The following is a 22999-nucleotide window of genomic DNA, read 5'->3' as shown; positions in this document are numbered from 1 at the left end:
CAGTAGCTCTGTTATTTGAGCTTGTTCCCGAGGACTTAACTGCTCACCCAATTGTACCTCTCCCAGACCTTCATTCCGGTTCTTCATTCCTAGGAGGTCGGGAAGAGGCAAACTGTCTGCGTCGTCCGCGGCAGGGGCGCAAATAGCATTCACCTCCGTGTCGGTATAATCCTTGAATGCGTGGTAGGGAATCTTATCTTTCCCTGTACCAGCACTGGAGTGTACTGGTAGCCCCTCTCCGGGTCTCGGGGTGGTTTGTCGGGTCACCATCAAGTACTCCTGTACGTCTGCTAATGTCCGTGTCAGGAGCTCCTCCGAATGGGGTAGCGGAAAAATAGCCAACTGGGTCCGCATCTCTTTTTGGAATTCAGTTTTGTTGTTCGCCATGGGTACGGCCGTACCTGCTACCCGGTCTCCCTCCATGAGCTCTGCAATCAGCCTTGCTTTGGTTTTATTGCTGGCAATAATTCCTCTCGCCTCCAGTAATTCCTTCAATGCAGTTCTCTTTAGTCTGGCATAATCTGTCCCCATTCACCGTCTGTTCATATACATCACATGTCCTACGACTTGCTGTGCGGTTTGAATCCCGTCGCTTGCCACCAATTGTAGCAGAGAGGCAGTAGGATCTGTAATATATTTTGGGTAGGCAGAGACAAGCAAGTAACTACTCTTGGTAATTGTAGCAGAGAGGCAGTAGGATCTGTAATATCTTTTGGGTAAGCAGAGACAAGCAAGTAACTACTCTTGGTAATTGTATTAATAACCCCTTTCCACCAAGAACTAGACGACACATAGCTTGGGAGTCAACAACAACTTTTCCTTCAACAGAAAAAACAAACACTTTTTAAAAACAGTCTCCCCTACAAGGGGTTTCCCAACTGAAACAGCAGGGAGTTTAAACAGTAACATACAGTTTAACATACATTTTAACCATTAGCCTAAATAACAATTCCTGCATAGTTCATAAGTGGCGAGGTTTGCCACAGTGTGCTTAGAGGAATATGGCTACACCTCACTGATGAGGCCCAATAAAGGCCGAAACGATCGTCTGGAGTTGCTGTGTTCCTTGTTCAGAGAGGAATTGCCTGGTATTTCGGCACTGGACTGACTGTAATAGGCGGGATCTGACTGATATACTACAGGAAAGTTCTACTTTGTGAAAAGCATTACTGGTTTAAAAGAAGCTGCACCCAGGTTGTAAATCGCCATAGAACAGACTGACAATTGTATTGAGCCAGTTGTTTGTTCCTGTGAGTGCACTTCTCTGTATGTATGTATGTTTATATATATATATATATATATATATATCTATATATATATATATATATATATATATATATATATATCTATATATATATATACACACACACATATACATAAAAACGGACACATACACAAATTTAAATTTGTACTTTCACTTACTGATAAATCTCCTAGTAACTGTACAACCCTCTACCTAGAAGATTTTGTTATTGTAAGGTGTTCTCGTTACTATTCTGCTGCTGTTCTTTCCATTGAACAAGTAGAATAAAGGGTTTGAGAAATCCAGGAGCTATAATAATATATATTTATAAAGAGATATATGGCCAAAAGTTCTTGCCTCCTAAATTCATTAACTTGCTCCTAGAATTTGAAAAAAAGGTGTTGAACCTTGTATAATGCAAGCTATCCTTTGAGTTATAAATTGCTGTATATGTTATATGTTAATAGCAAATAGTTTGTTTTATTAGAAGTAATTTATTCTTTAAATGAAACACAACTTTTATTTCATAATTCAGATAGAGCATACAATTTCAAACACATTTCCAATTTACTTCTATAATCACAGTTGCTTTTTTTGGTATTCTTTGTTGAACGAGCATAGATGCAGTACTGGTAGTTAGCTGAACATATTGGGCGAGTCAGTGAAAATAGAAATAAATTAGACAGTTATTTAAAACTGTATGCTCTATCTGAATCATAATAGAAAAAATGGTGTTTGATGACCTTTTAAATGACATGTTTTAATACTTTAGTAATCACATTTCTTTCTAACAGATTTACCTTTGGGAAGACGTACATCTGGTAATCCACATATATCCAGCAGCCCTCCTTACTTTATGTTAGAAAATATGTTTGGGTTATATTCTCCTCAAGAGAGAACTTGTATTCAGAATGCACATAAGAAGAGGTTTATGAAATATTGCATAATTAAGTGTTTTAATCGGAAGTCAAATTTATATAAACGCCCTCTGTGTATTGCAAAGGAAAAACGATTTGCATGTATTGAATGCGGGAAAGATTTTCATAAAAATGCTTATCTAGTAAGGCATCAGATAGTTCACACCGGATACAGGCCATATGCTTGTTCTGAATGTGGGAAATGTTTTAATCAAAATGGTGATCTTGTTAAACATAAAAGGTTTCACACAAGAGAGAAACCATTTGCGTGTCCCGAATGTGGGAAATGTTTTCGTCAGAGCGCCCATCTTACTACACATCTAACAATACATACAGGACAGAAACCATTTGCATGCCCAGAATGTGGGAAACAATTTCGACAGAATTCTCATCTAGTGAGACATCAAAAACTGCATGAAAATATAAAAACAGAAAAAACATTTTCATGTCATATATGTAGGAAAAGTTTTAAACAAAGTTCAGAGCTTGTTATACATAAAAGATCTCACACTGGAGCTAAACCATTTCCGTGCTCGGAATGTGGGAAAAGTTTTCGTCAGAACGCCCATCTTCTTACACATCAAGCAATACACACATGTGAAAAACCATTTGCGTGCTCAAAATGTGGGCAGCATTTTAGGCAGAACTCACATCTTATTGTACATGAGAGAACGCACACAGGAAAGAAACCATTTGCTTGTGCTGAATGTGGGAAAAGTTACACACGGAATGCAGCATTTTTAAAGCATCTTCAGGTTCATACTGGAGAAAAGTCAAACACATGCACTGAATGTGGAAAATGCTTTATTCAAAAATCCGTACTTGATGATCATAAACAAACACACACAGGGAAGAAACCTTTTGTGTGCTCAGAGTGTGGAAAAAAGTTTAGTCGTAATGCAACATTTTGTGCACACAAAAGAACTCATAATACAAAAAATATTCACATGCCACAAATGTGACCTATCTTTTAATCAGAATTCAGATTTTTTGATTCACAAAAGATTGCACAATGAAAAAAACAAAACTATTTACATGCTCTGAATGTGGAAAATGCTTTAGTCAGGGCTCTGTGCTTAGTGTACATAGAATCCATACAGGAGAAAAAACGTACGAGTGCTTGGATTGTGGAAAATGTTTGTCAGAATTCGCACCTTGTTAGTCACCAGGCGGTACATATGGGAGAGAAACCCTTTGTTTGCACAGAATGTGGGAAATGGTTTAATCGCAACGCCCATCTTCTTAGGCATCAGGCAGTTCACACAAAATTAAAAGAATCATTTGCGTGTTCAGAATGTGGGAAACATTTTCTTTGCAAAGCAGGGCTAGTTATGCACAAGAAAACTCATAATAGGAAACTAAATATTTCAGCTAGACGTTATGTGAAAGGTGCATTAAACTAAATAATTAGATCATGTGAATAAAAGAGCAATATTTGGACATGTTAAGAATTTTCTGTTAAAGCTTGATGGAGAGCAATATCCCCTAAAGCATAAAAATAGAAAATGTTTATGGCGTAGCCCTGGAACATCTATTATTCAAAAATAATAAATAATAATAAAAAATAAAATGAAATGCTATCTTGTAGATGCTGTAAAAAAAGGAGTTTAATATCCTATTAAATATTACTAGTTGACATTTTGAAATAAAATATGCATTATCTGAATATTTAGAATGAAAATATTAAACATAAGATAATTCACACAATTAAAAATGATGTTATTGATGTTAAAATGTATTGTGTATATAACAGGCACATGTAAACAGTGTAATGTTTTGTAAAGTTACATTTAGGCTTAAGGTTGATTTTTGTTACATGTTCAATAGTTGACCGGAAATATTAGATCATTTAACAGCTTTATAAGTAATATATATAAAATATTTTTGTTATAAATGATAAAATTATGTTGTTTGATGCTACAGTTTGTGCTAATAATTGCTTATATTAAAGATTCCTGTATTGAGACACTTCTGTATGGTGATATAAATTTGGTATTATATATATTTTCTCTAATCATCCATGTAGTATTGTGTATATATCAATATATTTTCTTTTCTCCCAGTTTAAAGAGACAGTCTACTCCAGAATTGTTATTGGTTAAAAAGATAGATATTCCCTTTATTACCCATTCCCCTGTTTTGCATAACCAACACAGTTCTATTAATACACTTTTTACCTCTGTGATGTCAGGGTACCTGTGAAATAACATTGAATAAACTACCGATGTATTTGATATAAATAGATCTCACTACAACCCATGCCCCCATCTTTGCTGCTTAAGACAAGCTAGGTACAAAAGGATAACATTTGGTTCAATTAGTGAAGATAGAAAATAAACATAATGGGGGGTAGTTATTAAGCCGTCTACTTTTCTGGCTTCGCCGGCCCAATACGCCCGCCTAAGCTCGCCTACCTTCGCCGCCGCGGACCTGAAAAAATACGCCTAAGTTATCAAATAAAGCTGTCAAAAAGCCGCGGGGCGATGAGCAGCGGACTGTGACAGTTATCACTCATCCGATCTCGCTGCCCTTCGGCTTTTTCCCAGCTTTATTGCTAGCCTGTCACTAAGCACTCACACTAAACTACACTGTTCTATCCCTATACCGGCGCCCCCGGAGCCTCCCGCAACTCAATAAAGTTACTAACCCCTAAACCGCCGCTCCTAGACCCCGCCGCAACTCTTATAAATGTATTAACCCCTAAACCGCCGCTCCTAGACCCCGCCGCAACTCTTATAAATGTATTAACCCCTAAACCGCCGCTCCTAGACCCTGCCGCAACTCTTATAAATGTATTATCCCCTAAACCGCCGCTCCCGGACACCGCTGCCACCTACAGTATACCTAGTAACCCCTATCCTGCCCCCCCTATACCGTCGCCCTCTATAATAAAATTATTAACCCCTATCCTGCTGATCCCGCACCTCTCCGCAACTAAATAGTTTAACCCCTAAACCGCCGCTCCATGAACCCGCCGCAACCTATATTAAACCTATTAACCCCTATCCTGCCCCCCCTACACCGTCGCCACCTATAATAAATTTATTAACCCCTAATCTGCCCCCCCTACACCGTCGCCACCTATAATAAATTTATTAACCCCTATCCTGCCCCCCACTACGCCGCCACTGTCATAAAATTATTAACCCCTAAACCTAAGTCTAACGCTAACCCTAACGCCCCCCTAACTTAAATATTAATTAAATAAATCTAAATAAATTAACTCTTATTAAGTAAATGAATCCTATTTAAAACTAAATACTTACCTTTAAAATAAACCCTAATATAGCTACAATATAAATAATAATTATATTCTAGCTATCTTAGGATTTATTTTTATTTTACAGGTACCTTTCAATTTATTTTAACCATGTACAATAACTATTAAATAGTTATTAACTATTTAATAGCTTACCTAGCTAAAATAAAGAGAAATGTACCTGTGAAATAAATCCTAACCGAAGTTACAATTACACCTAACACTACACTATACTTTAATAAATTATTCCTATTTAAAAATAAATACTTACCTGTAAAATAAACCCTAAGATAGCTACAATATAATTAATAATTATATTATAGCTATCTTAGGATTTATATTTATTTTACAGGTAACTTTGTATTTATTTTAGCTAGTTAGAATAGTTATTAAATAGTTATTAACTATTTAATAACTACATAGCTAAAAGAAATACAAAATTACCTGTAAAATAAATCCTAACTTAAGTTACAATTAAACCTAATACTACACTATCATTAAATTAATTAAATAAACTACCTACAAATAACTACAATTAAATACAATTACATAAACTAACTAAAGTACAAAAAATAAAAAAGCTAAGTTACAAAAAATAAAAAAATAAGTTACAAACATGTTACAAATATTACAACAATTTTAAGCTACTTACACCTAATCTAAGCCCCCTAATAAAATAACAAAACCCCCCAAAATAAAAAAAATGCCCTACCCTATTCTAAATTAAATAAATTTCAAAGCTCTTTTACCTTACCAGCCCTTAAAAGGGCCATTTGTGGGGGCATGCCCCAAAGAAAACAGCTCTTTTGCCTGTAAAAGAAAAATACAACCCCCCCCCAACATTAAAACCCACCACCCACATACCCCTAATCTAACCCAAACCCCCCTTACAAAAACCTAACACTAATCCCCTGAAGATCATCCTACCTTGAGTCGTCTTCACTCAGCCGAGCCACCGATGGAACTGAAGAGGACATCCGGAGCGGAAGAAGTTAATCCTCCAAGCGGCGCTGAAGAAATCTTCCATCCGATGAAGTCATCATCCAGGCGGCACTGAAGAAGTCTTCGATCCGGGCGATGTCATCTTCCAAGCCGGGTCTTGAATCTTCCTTCCGCCGACGCGGAACCACCTTCTTCACCGACGGACTACGACGAATGACGGCTCCTTTAAGGGACGTCATCCAAGATGGCGTCCCCTCAATTCCGATTGGCTGATAGGATTCTATCAGCCAATCGGAATTAAGGTAGGAAAATCTGATTGGCTGATGGAATCAGCCAATCAGATTCAAGTTCAATCCGATTGGCTGATCCAATCAGCCAATCAGATTGAGCTCGCATTCTATTGGCTGATCGGAACAGCCAATAGAATGCAAGCTCAATCTGATTGGCTGATTCCATCAGCCAATCAGATTTTTCCTACCTTAATTCCGATTGGCTGATAGAATCCTATCAGCCAATCGGAATTGAGGGGACGCCATCTTGGATGACGTCCCTTAAAGGAGCCGTCATTCGTCGTAGTCCGTCGGTGAAGAAGGTGGTTCCGCGTCGGCGGAAGGAAAATTCAAGACCCGGCTTGGAAGATGACTTCATCGGATGGAAGATTTCTTCAGCGCCGCTTGGAGGATTAACTTCTTCCGCTCCGGATGTCCTCTTCAGTTCCATCGGAGGCTCGGCTGAGTGAAGACGACTCAAGGTAGGATGATCTTCAGGGGATTAGTGTTAGGTTTTTGTAAGGGGGGTTTGGGTTAGATTAGGGGTATGTGGGTGGTGGATTTTAATGTTGGGGGGGGTTGTATTTTTCTTTTACAGGCAAAAGAGCTGTTTTCTTTGGGGCATGCCCCCACAAATGGCCCTTTTAAGGGCTGGTAAGGTAAAAGAGCTTTGAAATTTATTTAATTTAGAATAGGGTAGGGCATTTTTTTTATTTTGGGGGGGTTTGTTATTTTATTAGGGGGCTTAGATTAGGTGTAAGTAGCTTAAAATTGTTGTAATATTTGTAACATGTTTGTAACTTATTTTTTTATTTTTTGTAACTTAGCTTTTTTTATTTTTTGTACTTAGTTAGTTTATGTAATTGTATTTAATTGTAGTTATTTGTAGTTAATTTATTTAATTAATTTAATGATAGTGTAGTATTAGGTTTAATTGTAACTTAAGTTAGGATTTATTTTACAGGTAATTTTGTATTTCTTTTAGCTATGTAGTTATTAAATAGTTAATAACTATTTAATAACTATTCTAACTAGCTAAAATAAATACAAAGTTACCTGTAAAATAAATATAAATCCTAAGATAGCTATGATATAATTATTAATTATATTGTAGCTATCTTAGGGTTTATTTTACAGGTAAGTATTTATTTTTAAATAGGAATAATTTATTAAAGTATAGTGTAGTGTTAGGTGTAATTGTAACTTAGGTTAGGATTTATTTCACAGGTACATTTCTCTTTATTTTAGCTAGGTAAGCTATTAAATAGTTAATAACTATTTAATAGCTATTGTACCTAGTTAAAATAAATTGAAAGGTGCCTGTAAAATAAAAATAAATCCTAAGATAGCTAGAATATAATTATTATTTATATTGTAGCTATATTAGGGTTTATTTTAAAGGTAAGTATTTAGTTTTAAATAGGATTCATTTACTTAATAAGAGTTAATTTATTTAGATTTATTTAATTAATATTTAAGTTAGGGGGGGCGTTAGGGTTAGACTTAGGTTTAGGGGTTAATAATTTTATGACAGTGGCGGCGGCGTAGTGGGGGGCAGGATAGGGGTTAATAAATTTATTATAGGTGGCAACGGTGTAGGGGGGGCAGATTAGGGGTTAATAAATTTATTATAGGTGGCGACGGTGTAGGGGGGGCAGGATAGGGGTTAATACATTTAATATAGGTTGCGGCGGGTTCAGGGAGCGGCGGTTTAGGGGTTAATACATTTATTATAGTTGCGGTGGGCTCCGGGAGCGGCGGTTTAGGGGTTAATATGTATAGAGTAGCTTGCGGTGGGCTCCGGGAGCAGCGGTTTAGGGGTTAATATGTATAGAGTAGCTTGCGGTGGGCTCCGGGAGCGGCGGTTTAGGGGTTAATATGTATAGAGTAGCTTGCGGTGGGCTCCGGGAGCGGCGGTTTAGGGGGTAATAACTTTATTTAGTTGCGGCGGTGTAGGGGGGGTCAGATTAGTGGTGTTTAGACTCGGGGTACATGTTAGGGTGTTAGGTGTAGACAGCTCCCATAGAAATCAATGGGATGTCTGTCAGCAGCGAACTTGTACTTTCGCTATGGTCAGACTCCCTTTGATTCCTATGGGATCCTCCGCCTCCAGGGGTGGTGGATTGAAAACCAGGTACGCTGGGCCGTAAAAGTGCCGAGCGTACCTGCTAGTTTTTTGATAGCTAGCAAAAGTAGTGAGAATGTGCCGCACTTGTGTGCGGAACATCTGGAGTGACGTAAGAACCGATCTGTGTCGGACTGAGTCCGGCGGATCGATGCTTACGTCACAAAATTCTACTTTTGCCGGTCTCGAGCCTTTGATAACTAAGGCGAATCAGCCTCGCCACAAATACTCTGCGGAATTCCAGCGTATTTGAGGTTGACGGCTTGATAACTAGGCCCCTTAGCCTTTGAAGCTCATAGCTCCACATGAAGGATAAATAATGGGCCTGATAATTACCCTAGCCTGGGAGTATCCTGGGGTGTTGGAGACAAGATTTTCTACATAAGTCAGATATGCAAACAACATTCTGAGAATATAGTAATTAGCACAGGCCTGTTAATTTGCCCCTGAACCTCAGATACACAAATAATCTGAACTCAAGTTACCTACAGACATATGGGAATGCTGTGACTTAAAGGGACACTGAAACCAAATTGTTTCTTTCATGATTCAGATAGAGCATGCAATTTTAAGCAACTTTCTAATTTACTCCTATTATCACATTTTCTTCATTCTCTTGGTATCTTTATTTGAAATGCAAGAATGTAAGTTTAGATGCCGGCCCATTTTTTTGTGAACAACCTGGGTTGTTCTTACTGATTAGTGGATAAATTCATCCACCAATAAAAAAGTGCTGTCCAGAGGTTTGAAAAAAATAAAAAACTTAGATGCCTTCTTTTTAAATAAAGATAGAAAGAGAACGAAGAAAAATTGATAATAGGAGTAAATTAGAAAGCTGCTTAAAATTGCATGCTCTATCTGAATCACAAAAGAAAAAAAAATGGGTTCAATGTCCCATTAATCTTCATATAAGATTATATTAACAACATGTATGTATATGTATATATATATATATATATATATATATATATATATATATATATATATATATATATATACACATACAGTATATATGTATATATGTATTGAACTGAAACTTACTGTATTGAATAGATGTCTGCTGTACTGAAGGGCTGCATTGGTGAATTTTAAATGTGTTATAGAGTCTCAGAATAAGATACATTTAAAAATTATTTGGATACATTTCTGTCTATAAACAAAATTCATGGATATGATTGCTAGTATTAAATGGGTCACCTTTTAGTGGGATTATTTAAGTTTAACTGGAGCTTTTTGTATATATTTTAGATTTGTATAGGTTGAACTCGATGGACTTCGGTCTTTTTTTCAACCTCATCTACTATGTTACTATGTTTCCTTCATTTCAGACCGAGGAGAAAACAGTAAATTGTCCCATAAATGATATATAAATTATGTTTTTCATGCACCCAAAATAACACTATCAAGAGATGTACAAAGATATGGGCTATATTTATATTGAAAAGGAATGAGACTCCAAGAAGCATATTTTAACATAGAATTGATAATATACTCGTGTTTGATCTCAAATTGTACATTTTCAATTATATTAAATGGGATATATATGCTGACCAGATAAGTTTATTAATACAAGAAATTATCTGCTGCCCCCTCGTGGATTAAAACTGGTATGACAGCCAAACGAATTGACTGTTTAAAACACTTACAAAACCAAATAACCAATCAGGGACAAACATCCGAGGGTCTATCAAAGTCTTGTGGGATTGATTAGAAAAAAGGAAGGAGGAAACAGACAGACAGACTCAAAGAAGCATAAGTTTTGGAGAGGAATATACACAGGCTATGTGCCAAGTAGATTCTCTGCCATGTTGGGACACTTTCTTGCATAAAGGAAGATAACAGTTTTGAGGCCTGTACCTTTGCAATATAGTGGATAAATCCTTCTTAGATGACCCACAAGAAATTCTGGAAACTGAATAATCATTTGGTTATGTGGTAACGTATGGCAGTGACTATAATTTAATATTTTAAAGCAAATACATTCATTGTTGCTATAGTTTAATTGAAGCTAATCATTTTAAAAGGGCACTTTGTATTTTATGCTTATATCCATAGTCCTGTATAGTCTTAGCTAGTCACATAAATTGGCTGTTTGCATTAATAATATATATAATTTCTGGTGTTAATTTTAATGTTTCATTTTTTATGATCTGTTGTATAGAATATTGTAACAGCATAAACATTTATAATGTGATTCATAATCTGGTATCTACATGAAAATATTGCAATGTGTATATAAATATTAACTAATCTAAAGAATTTAGGAATAATTATTAATTTCAACATTTTTATTGGGGGTTTGTTTTAAAGAATAATAATAATAAATACATTGTATTATAACCCTGGTATATACTGACAGTGATTACCTTGTATCTAAGCCTCTGCAGACTGCCCCCTTATCTGAGTTCTTTTGACAGACTTGCATTTTATCCAATCAGTGCTGACTCATTAATAACTCCACGGGGGTGAGCACAATGTTATCTATATGGCACACATGAACTAGTGCTGTCTAGCGGTGAAAAACTTTCAAATGTTTTGAGATATGAGGCGGCCTTCACGGGCTTAAAAATTAGCATTTGAGCCTAATCGGTTTAGCTTTCAGAAAATGATTGAGAATGAACTTTGTCGTCTGAACAGCAGTATAAATCGGAATAATCATGCTAAGGATAACTTAAAGAGAAAATAAATTGAGGCACTCTAACAGTTAAAATCAAAGTAATCTATAGTAATTTGTAATTCAGAAAAGGGTGGGAATGTGGTCATTTCAGATAGAAGTGACTACATTAAAGAAGCACATAAAGGATTAGGAGATTCAGATGTCTATCAGTTGTTATCCTATAATCCCACCTTTACTTTTTACTTTCAATAATTAATTGGACATTGAATAATGGGGTAACCACACAAAGTAATACTGAGTATCTCACCGTAGAACATCCAGTAACTGCTATTTTTCATTATTTACCCAAGATTCATAAAAGTTTAGTTTCACTTTCGGGTTGACCCATTACAGCGGGAATTGGATCGCATGATTATTTATTTTGGTGGAAATAATTAATACATACTTACAACCATTAGTAAAGAACCTAAAAAGTTATGTACAAGACACTACGGATTTGATATGCCAAGTAGAAGTGGTAGAATGGCAGAAAAATTACTTTTTTCTTACTACCGATGTAGTATCCTTATATACGTCCATCCCCCATTCAAAGGGAATGATGGCAATAGAATATTTTCTTGAGAGATATTCAGGATGTGATGTGAGTATTAAATAATTTATTTTAAAATCCATAAAATATATTCTTCTTTTTTTTATTTTAATTTTTATGAGGACAAAATATACATTTACAAGAATAAAAATACAAAGTACAGTTGTAATTTCAAGAGTTCACTTCATGTCTGATGCTTTGAGATGTACTTAGTTACAGTCCTCTAGATTTGTAGTTTTCTCTTCTCCTCCCCCCCCCCCTTTATATAACAGTTTAGGCCACTTTTGGACCTGTGCTACAATAACAGGCTATGCACAGGGGTTAACTAACAGGCTATGCACAGGGGTTAACCTTGAACAGTGAAACCAGAAAACATCGAAGAAAAGGAAAAAAAAAAACACAAAAAATTGCATCATCGCATTACATGTATTCATAACAGTAAATTATGTTAATTCTAAAGATGCAGGAGCCAGAACTCAGCATGTCTACAACACACATAGCTGAATTATACATAAAGAGAAAAGATAACACTTATTCTACTATTTTTTAGTTGCAATTAATAATAAAATTGTTAATATAACCTACTACAAGCTACACCCTCTTAGTATATATATATATGGTAATAGTAAACTTGAGAATGTGGTTTACAAGACAAGTACTGCAGTGAGATAGCACTTCTTCTACCGCAAAAGTGGGACTCTCTGGGGGTCGTTCAATGTTTCAAACATAAAGGTGTTTAGATGGGAGAAATCTCTTGTATAAAAGTAGGTTGGAGTTTAAATACAGATGAATATGTTTAGCTATTGCGGGATTGTAGCATAAATAACTCTCTGAACCTAGGTTTGCAGTAATACTTAGCTTTATTTAGCTCCATATCTAATAGTATATGATGGTTGGAGTTTTGTCAGTTGTAGACAGTTATTATGTTAGAATATACGTGTTCAATTAGTCAAAGGCAGACATCCTCTGCTCAGGTTAAATCCGTTCGTCTCCTCTGCAGCTCCGGCCGTAAGCCACAGAGTTAGGGCTAAGATACAGTAAACACAGGGCGTCTGCCTTATTATATGGAAAATAGTAACTGTTAAGTGCTCTGCCTGTTGCGTGATCGCAAGTCACTGTCTTAGGGTCTGTAGTCATTTATTGTGACATAGAAATTAAGGACGGATATAACTATGTGGTCATATATATGTCAAACACTAGGTGAAATATTATACAAGGGTTCAGAGGTAACATTAGCATTTTCACAATAAAAGTAAGATGATGGTAGTACATTACAGAAATATCCTCAGCCCCCAAAGTTTATATTCAGGTGGGTCACAGTCTCCAAGAAGATATCTAAACAGGGTTGTTTAAGCCTCCTCATCAACTCAGAATGTTTTATGAATATTTTGAGGTATGGTGATTCCGGATAGGTCCAGGTTCATGATGAACCTTGTCGTGTGTTAAGGGCCTCAGTCCACAATATGGGTTCCGTGACTACATCCACGGTCTTAGTGGTAGCCGGGTTGTATAATGTTTTGAAGTCTTCTGCCGCCCGAGGGTCTCCCCCAAGCCCTCACGGCTGCAACATCAACCTCAGTGATCCTGCAGGATCCGAGATCAGCAGCGTTATAGGAAGCGATCCCCCGGCATCAGCGGCAGAGTGTACATTAGGTAAGTCAGTATTCTTGCCAGGTGAGGCTCCCAGGCCTAGCAGAAGATCCGTTCCAAGGAGAATGCTGTTATGTTTTCCTTCCGGCAAGTCTTGATTGAGGTAATGAGCCCTTATGTCAGATCTATCACCTAGTATTGTCGATGTGGGTGATGTTGCATGACCAATGACCGACTGAATTGCTCTCCTGTTTGCCACTGTGTCTAGCTGTTCGTTCTCCTCTCTCTGCGAGATCAGGTCTGTGAGCTATTGAATGTTGTGGTGTTGTCGCCCTCAATTTAACAGGCTGCAAATCCTGTTCTGTCGGCGCCTTATCCATCATGTTTTGCAGCATGAGCTCAATTTTAGCAAATTGAAGATCGAACTTGCTAGAAAAGTTATCAACCCACATGGCGGCAGTCGAGCTCAGTGTCGTTGCCCACTACGCAGTTGTATTATGCTGAATATTAGTCTTGTCTACTGTCTAGAAAGGTAATGTAGGTTTAAGTAGCCTTGATTACCAGCAAATGTATTATGTACAGCCAGTCCCGGCAAAATACCCCGGCAAGTCCGGGGGGGAGACGTTGCCTGCAAGTGTGCCGCCACTACAGGCCTCTGTTGTCCAATTCTGTCTCTGATCTCATTAATACAGCAACTTAGTCTGGATCTGTTGTAGAAGATGTGGGGGAATACGAAAGTAATCGTATTGTAGATATTTGCTGTGGGTTTATTACAATAATCGGCAGTTTATTGTATTTTCCTTCAGAGCTTCAGAAGAGTGCGACCGCTCTGTGCCACTGCTTGGACACGCCACCCCCATAAAACATAATTTATGTAAGAACTTACCTGATAAATTCATTTCTTTCATATTAGCAAGAGTCCATGAGCTAGTGATGTATGGGATATACATTCCTACCAGGAGGGGCAAAGTTTCCCAAACCTCAAATTGCCTATAAATACACCCCTCACCACACCCACAATTCAGTTTAACGAATAGCCAAGAAGTGGGGTGATAAGAAAGGAGCGAAAGCATACAAAATAAGGAATTGGAATAATTGTGCTTTATACAAAAAAATCATAACCACCACAAAAAGGGTGGGCCTCATGGACTCTTGCTAATATGAAAGAAATGAATTTATCAGGTAAGTTCTTACATAAATTATGTTTTCTTTCATGTAATTAGCAAGAGTCCATGAGCTAGTGACGTATGGGATAGAGATACCCAAGATGTGGAACTTCCACGCAAGAGTCACTAGAGAGGGAGGGATAAATAAAGACAGCCAATTCCGCTGAAAAAAAAAAATCCACAACCCAAATCAAAAAGTTTTAATCTTATAAAGAAAAAAACTGAAATCATAAGCAGAAGAATCAAACTGAAACAGCTGCCTGAAGTACTTTTCTTTTTTTTTTTTTTTTTTTTTTTTTTTTTTTTAATTTTAAAATTTTTATTGAGAACATAAAGAAATACATACAAATAAACATTGCGGGTATCTGTGACATATTACAGCGGTATATTAACTCTGTTACATACCCTCAAAAATATTAAAGTTCTCCTTTTTTTTTTTTTCCCCAACTAATAACAGAATTGGTCACTCTTGGACCAGATGTATAAACTCGGTGTACATGCCTGGGGTGTTATAGAAAAATAAACATAACAAGAAAAACAAAAAAAAAATGCAAAACAAAATTAGCTCCCTAATGGTTAGGGAGCGAAGACCGGAACTGAACACAGCAAATACATCACTACAATGCGTTGACAACAGATCAGCTGCACAGACAACTTTTAGTATAGGTGGAAATATGAGTAGGCATAATTTATATGAATTAATAGATTCTAATATATATAGGTACTAACTCAAAGTATTTTGTTAGTAATTATTAGAGTAAGTTTCATATATCTCCTGAAGTTATTATTAAAAATTGATAATGATTGAGCCTGGTAGTATGCACGTGGGGCTGATAAACAACTAATATGTTGTTTTAACTAAAGATTAGTACTGTAGCATTGTGCAATTTTATAATACTTAGGGTATATGTGTGTGTCAACTAAACTTCCTTAAGTTCAATATCAATAAAATTATAAGTCCTCAGATATTAGCATTTATGATAAAGGATCTGTGACTGTTAACTAAACACAAATCTCACCTGCAACTCCGGCCGCAAGCCGCAGGGCGAATTCCAATTTTATGGAAAAATTTGTGGATCCTATCTGTTATGTATGAAATATATGAGGAGGGCTTAAAATAAGTGTGTAAAATATATTCCCTTAACAAATATATAACAAGACAATGCGAGGTCTAGGCAATATTATAGTAGTAAAGCAATAATAGATATTTATAATGTGAATAAGTCTATTTGCCTGTATTTATTAACCTCATAAATATTGGAGACAACCTTAAGATTTGAAGTCTCCATCAGCCAGGTTGTAGATTTATCAATTCTTTCCTAGACACAACACACTATTAGATAAATCACTTTAAGTAAAACTTTCCACCTTTGTGTCATAGAGCCTTTCAGCTCGGCTACACCCCATGAAAAGAGACTATTATTGGGATGTATCCAACTAAGCGAAGCTAGGCACAGTAAATGCTTACATTCTATTCATGGAGGAAAGAGTAGTTCACATATTCAAAGCACTCTAAAGCTATCTTGCGTTCTAATGATGTGGGTATCATTTCTACAGAGCTTCTTTTGAAAAGGATTACAAAATCTAACCCAACAAACAATAGACCAATTGAGAAAATAATAAAAAACAACAACAGCAGAACCAATCTTAATTTCCTGTTAATAACCAAACACTATAGAAAACACAAAAACAATATCAGCAGTAAGTCCTTTATAATGTCTGACTTCATAATATGTAAGGTGTATTACTTGCACTCTATCCACCCGAGAAAGATATCAGCTTAATTAGCCTCCTCCCTGGAAAGTTCTCCATTGTATCTTCCTGGATTAGCGAACCAGAGTCCACATGTTGAAGAGGCCTTTCGGGATGGCGGAAGAGACTGCTCTGTAGACCTCTTTGATTCTCTATAATGTAGGTTGTCTGAGTTTTTGGTGAGCTATCGCTTAATTTTTGGACCGGCAATGTATTAGATGGGCTAGCTTGCTGATTAAAATCTAAACTGTTAGCCGATGTCAAGCTATCTGTATAAAAATCCATACACACTTTCCTTACCCTCCGGAAGTCCCCTTCAAGGTCCCAGAGCCGTTGCGTTGGTTCAGTATGATAATCCAATCTCAGTGACCATTGCGATCGGCTGATGATCTTCGATGCCGGTGGTGTGCATAGATGTACAGTTCTCTTCCTCACTTTAGCAGTTGTCATGGCATCTGAGGGAATCATAGTCAAGCAATTATTTAATTTGGCTGTAGACGCCATTTTAAGATATTTTACGTTGCTTTTCCCCTTTGTTTTTGGTAGAGTATATGAAAGGTGTGAATCTTGATTCAAATGCCGGTCAAACTCTTCTCTGATGCTAAGCTTGTGTGCTTGCGCTGGCACTGCTCCTGATGCGTGTTGTTGTGTGCGCTCCTCCGATTGTAATTGCGCATCTGGCTTGCCTGTTGGCTGATGTAGCATTGGTATATCATTGTTTCTCATCAGCTCAAATTTATCTGCTAGAGATTGTAGGTCTTTTTCTGTGGGTGCTCTGTCAATCAAGGCCTGAAACATATCCTCTAGCTTTTTAAAAGAATGATCCATCTTTTCAAATATGTTGTCGCACCACATGGCTGTTAATAGCTGTTATAATGTCGCTTATGGGCGATGGGGTATGTTGTGAGATATTTCTGTGTCCGATGTCCACACAAAGTTGAGTAGTTGGTAAGTCTTTTAACTGTGCCCAGCTCCGGTCAGATAACCCCAGTTTCCCAGGGGGGAAGCGCTGCCTGTTAGAATGCCGCTGCAACAGGCCTCAATCGTCCAAATCTGGCTCCTGGTTCATAAATACAGCCAAATAATAGCTGAGTAGAAGTTGCTTATATTAAGAACTACAAATCCAGTTGCAGTTTGTTCTGTGTGCTGTGGAGTAATAATGATAATCAGCGGTTTATCACTTTGTCACCTGGAGCACAAGAGAAGTGCGGCCGGTTAGAGCCGCTGCTTGGACACGCCCCCTGAAGTACTTTTCTACCAAAAACTGCTTCAGAAGAAGAAAACACATCAAAATAGTAGAATTTAGTAAAAATAAGCAAAGAAGACCAAATTGCTGCTTTGCAAATCTGATCAACAGAAGCTTCATTCCTAAAAGCCCAGGAAGTAGAAACTGACCTAGTAGAATGAGCCGTAATCCTCTGAGGCGGGGTTTTACCCGATTCCACATAAGCATGATGAATCAAAGATTTAAACCAGGATGCCAAAGAAAAGGCAGAAGCCTTCTGACCTTTCCTAGAACCAGAAAAGATAACAAATAGACTAGAAAAATCTGAAATCTGAAATCTTTAGAAGTTTCAACATAATATTTCAAAACTCTAACTACATCCAAAGAATGCAAAGACCTCTCTAGAGAATTCTTAGGATTTGGACACAATGAAGGGACAACAATTTCTCTACTAATGTCGCTAGAATTCACAACCTTAGGAAGAAATTTAAATGAAGTCCGTAACACTGCCTTATCCTGATGAAAAATCAGAAAAGGAGATTCACAAGAAAGAGCAGATAACTCAGAAACTCTTCTAGCAGAAGAGATAGCCAAAAGGAACAATACTTTCCAAGAAAGTAATTTAATGTCCAGAGAATGCATAGGTTCAAACGGAGGAGCCTGTAAAGCCCTCAGCACCAAATTGAGACTCCAAGGAGGAGAGATTGACTTAATGACAGGCTTGATACGAACCAAAGCCTGTACAAAACAATGAATATCAGGATGATTAACAATCTTTCTGTGAAAAAGAACAGTAAGAGCAGAGATTTGTCCTTTCAAGGAACTTGCAGACAAACCCTTATCCAAACCATCTTGAAGAAATTGTAAAATTCTAGGAATTCTAAAAGAATGCCAAGAGAATTTATGTGAAGAACACCAAGAAATGTAAGTCATCCAGACTCAGTAATAGATCTTCCTAGACACAAATTTACGAGCCTGTAACATAGTATTAATTACTGAGTCAGAAAAACCTCTATGACTAAGAATTAAGCGTTCAATTTCCATACCTTCAAATTTAATGATTTGAGATCCTGATGGAAAAATGGGCCTTGAGACAGAAGGTCTGGCCTTAACGGAAGTGTCCAAGGTTGGCAACTGACCATCCGAACGAGATCCGCATACCAAAACCTGGGAGGCCATGCTGGAGCCACCAGCAGTACAAATGACCGCTCCATTAGGATTTTGGAAATCACTTTTGGAAGAAGAACTAGAGGCGGAAAAATATAAGCAGGATGATAATTCCAAGGAAGCGACAACGCGTCCACTGCTTCCGCCTGAGGATCCCTTGATCTGGACAGATACCTGGGAAGATTCTTGTTTAGATGAGAGGCCATAAGATCTATTTCTGGAAGTCCCCAGATTTGAACAATCTGAAGAAATACCTCTGGATGAAGAGACCATTCGCCCGGATGTAACATCTGGCGACTGAGATAATCCTCTTCCCAATTGTCTATACCTGGGATATGAACCACAGAAATTAGACAGGAGCTGGATTCCGCCCATACAAGTATCCGAGATACTTCTTTCATAGCCTGAGGACTGTGAGTCCCCCCTTGATGATTGACATATGCCACGGTTGTGACATTGTCTGTCTGAAAACAAATAAACGATTCTCTCTTCAGAAGAGGCCAGAACTGAAGAGCTCTGAAAATCGCACGGAGTTCACAAAAATGTTGAGTGGTAATCTCGCCTCCTGAGATTTCCAAACCCCTTGTGCTGACAGAGATCCTCAGACAGCCCCCCAACCTGAAAGACTCGCATCTGTAAAGATTATGGTCTAGGTTGAAAGAACCGAAGAGACCCGTAGAACTAAATGATGATGAACTTAACCACCGATCAAAGATAGTTAAACATTAGGATTCAAAGATATAAAAAGTGATATCCTAGAATCCCTGCACCATTATTCAGCATAAAAAAACTGGAAAGGTTTCCTATGAAAATGAGCAAAGGGAATCGAATCCAATGCTGCAGCCATGAGACCTAAAACTTCCATGCATATATAGCAACTGAAGGAAATAATAGAGACTGAAGATTCTGACAAACGGAACCCAATAAATTGTCACTTGTCTGTTAGAGACAAAGACATTGACACAATCTATCTGGAAACCTAAAAAAAAGGTGACCCTTGTGTGAGAGGAATCAAGGAGCTTTTGATAAACAGATCCTCTAACCATGACTTGAAGAAACAACAAAGTTAAATCGTATGAGATTCCGCAGAATGAAAAGACTGAGCCAGTACCATGAGACCGTCCAAATAAGGAACACTGAGAACCTTGAAAAGATTCTTAGAACTGTCGCTAGACCAGAAGGAAAAGCAACAAATTGGTAATGCTTGTCAAAAAAGAGAATCTCAGAAAATAAAAATAATCTGAAATGAAAACAGAAGATATGCATCTATTGTATCTATTGTAAACAAATAATGCATCACTGACCAAAAAAAGGCAAAATAGACCATATAAACAACATTCTAAAAGATGGTATACTTTATATGACAATTCAAAAAGATTTTCTATCTTTAGAACAATGTTTAGTCTTGAATAAAACCCCAAAACCCATTTCCTAAAAATGGAACTGGAATAAATACCCCAGAAAACTCCAGGTCTGAGCAGCGCTTGAGCCCCAACGGGTGACCAGCCGCGCTTCACCAATACCCAAAATATATAGGTCTGAAACACACTTAAGGAAAGTGTTAGCCTTACTGGAATAGCTGGAATATAATAGAGAAAAAAAAGACTTCTCACAGAGGGTTTTACTCTGAATCTTATTCTGTACCCAAAATCTAAGAAATTTGGACCAAATAGAACCAAACAAATTTCAAAATTCTTAACCTTCCCCTTACCAGCCAAGCTGGAATACGGCACATACATGCAAATTTAGGGAGCTGACTTTGAACTGAAAAAACTTCCAATTAAAAACATGTTACTTGGGTAAGAATTTAGGATTTCGTTCCTTAGTAAGAACAACAAAACTAAAATAAGCTTAAAGTTTTAGTCTTAGAACTCAATCTTGAAGCCCAGAGTAACAGTTAAGAATTGAAACCAATTATGAACCAAATAATTGATTATCTTGGAAAAAAAGAAATATGGATTTTTAGAAATCACAAAATTCTTCTAGCTAAAACAGCTAAAGACATAGATTAAACCTCATTTGCGAAAATATTCAATAAAATGAAGACACAAATGAAATTATTAGCATGTTAATCAAGATAAAGGACCAATCAACACACTGGACTTGCATAATCAACAAATGCAAGATAACAAGACAATGCAATATCACTTAGTCTGAACTTCAAATGAGTAGTAGATTTTGTCCCTTTAACAATGCTAAATAAATCATAATCCGATACTTGATCTTAAAGTATCCAAACAGAAAAATGAAGCAATTGCAACATCATCCAAATAAATTACAAGTCCAAGAAAAGTACCTGAAATAAATAATTTTCCTTAAATAAGATACAACCATCTGAAGGAAAAAAATAAATACTATTTTGCTATAGAAACAATAGCATATTTAGCAGGAGTAGAGATAGCCCCATTAATTTGGGGAATCCTCAAAACTGAAAACTAACTGCCGGCAAAGAATAAAATTTAAAAACCTTGAAGAAGGAATAAAAGAAAATTTTCAGTCTATTGCATTCCCTAGTATCAGGAACTGGAAAAAAACTTCTGAAAACACAGAAGATTAATAAGCAGAAATAAAATGTTAGCTAGTCTTGAAAAATAACTAGTTACCTCAATATCCAAAATAATCAACACCTTTTCAACAAAAAACAAATGTACTCTAATAAAAATAAAAAAGTAGATTTGTTAGTGTCAATATCTGATGAAGAAAATTCTGAATGAGAAAAAACACCATCAGGGAAGGATAATTCAGTATGTTGTTGGTCATTTGAAACTTCATCAACTAAAAAAGAAGTTTGAAAAAGACAAAAATTTTATTAGAAGGCGGGATGTCAGACAAAGCCTTTAACATAGAATCAGAAAAATATTCTTATAAATTTCTAAGTATATCTTGTACATAAGATGTAAAAAGAATAGCAATATATGAAGCATAAATACTAATAGATTCTGCATGTAAAAGTTTATCATGATAACTTATTACAAACCATAGCTAAAGATAAACATTCATAACATTAAAATAAATGAACTTAGCTTTGGTAGGACTGATATCAGTCAACAGGAATCTGTTAGCATTTTCTGATTCAGGAACAGTATGTGAAATATCTTGCAATATGTAATAGAAAAAACAACATATAAAGCAAAATTATCAAATTCCTTAAATGACAGTTTCAGGAATGGGAGAAAAATGCAAAACAAACAAGCCTCTAGCAACCAGAAGCAGCAAAAATATGAGACTTAAATAATGTGAGAAAAAGTGGAACAAAAAAGACGCCCACATTTTTGGCGCCAAGTATGACGCCCACATTATTGGCGCCAAGTACAACGCCCATATCTTTTGGCGCCAAGTATGACGCCACATCCTCTGACGCCGAAACCGACGACCACATTTTTTTGCGCAAAAAAACATCTGAATACACATGCGTCAAAAAAATGACGTAACTACGAACAACTGCTGGCGTCAACTACGGCGCCGGAAATGACAAAATATTGCACCAAAAAAGTTTGCGCCAAAAATGACGCAATAAAATGAAGCATTTTCTGCCCCCGCGAGCATAACAGCCCGCAGGGGAAAATAGTCAATTGAAAATTTTCAAGGTAAGAAAAAATATTTATTCATATGCATTATCCCAAATAATGAAACTGACAATCTGAATGAAGGAATACTGATTATCCTGAATCATGGCAAATATAAGTTTAAACACATATATTTAGAACTTTACATATAAAGTGCCCAACCGTAGCTTAGAGTGTCACAAAAAATAAGACTTACTTACCCCAGGACACTCATCTACATATAGTAGATAGCCAAACCAGTACTGAAACGAGAATCAGTAGAGGTAATGGTATATAAGAGTATATCGTCGATCTGAAAAGGGAGGTAGGAGAAGAAATCTCTACGACCGATAACAGAGAACCTATGAAATAGATCCCCTAGAGGAAGACCATGGTATTCAAATAGGCAATACTCTCTTCACATCCCTCTGACATTCACTGCACTCTGAGAGGAAAACCGGGCTTCAACCTGCTGCAAAGCGCATATCAACGTAGAAATCTAGCACAAACTTACTTCACCACCTCCATGGGAGGCAAAGTTTGTAAAACTGAATTGTGGGTGTGGTGAGGGGTGTATTTATAGGCATTTTAAG

The 22999-nt window shown here is 36.8% G+C and overlaps 2 protein-coding genes across 2 annotated transcripts in view; both read left to right on the top strand.

Annotated features, from left to right (window-relative positions):
• The window catches only part of LOC128635625 (zinc finger protein 432), a 134645-nt gene that overhangs the window by 51186 nt on the left and 60460 nt on the right, over positions 1-22999 (top strand). The gene's annotated exons all lie outside the window — the stretch shown is intronic.
• Positions 1734-4126, top strand: LOC128635631 (gastrula zinc finger protein XlCGF8.2DB-like). Its single transcript, XM_053688712.1, has one exon. The coding sequence runs from the start codon at positions 2100-2102 to the stop codon at positions 3120-3122; it is 1023 nt and encodes a 340-aa protein (XP_053544687.1). The 5' UTR covers positions 1734-2099; the 3' UTR covers positions 3123-4126.

This window comes from Bombina bombina, chromosome 7 (assembly GCF_027579735.1).
Source record: "Bombina bombina isolate aBomBom1 chromosome 7, aBomBom1.pri, whole genome shotgun sequence".
Classification (NCBI taxonomy): domain Eukaryota; kingdom Metazoa; phylum Chordata; class Amphibia; order Anura; family Bombinatoridae; genus Bombina; species Bombina bombina.
This window is presented reverse-complemented; position numbering and strand designations above follow the sequence as displayed.

What these genes read in the sequence shown, in the direction of transcription:
- LOC128635631 (XM_053688712.1), top strand. Translation starts at nt 2,100, where the DNA reads ATGTTAGAAAATATGTTTGGGTTATATTCTCCTCAAGAGAGAACTTGT.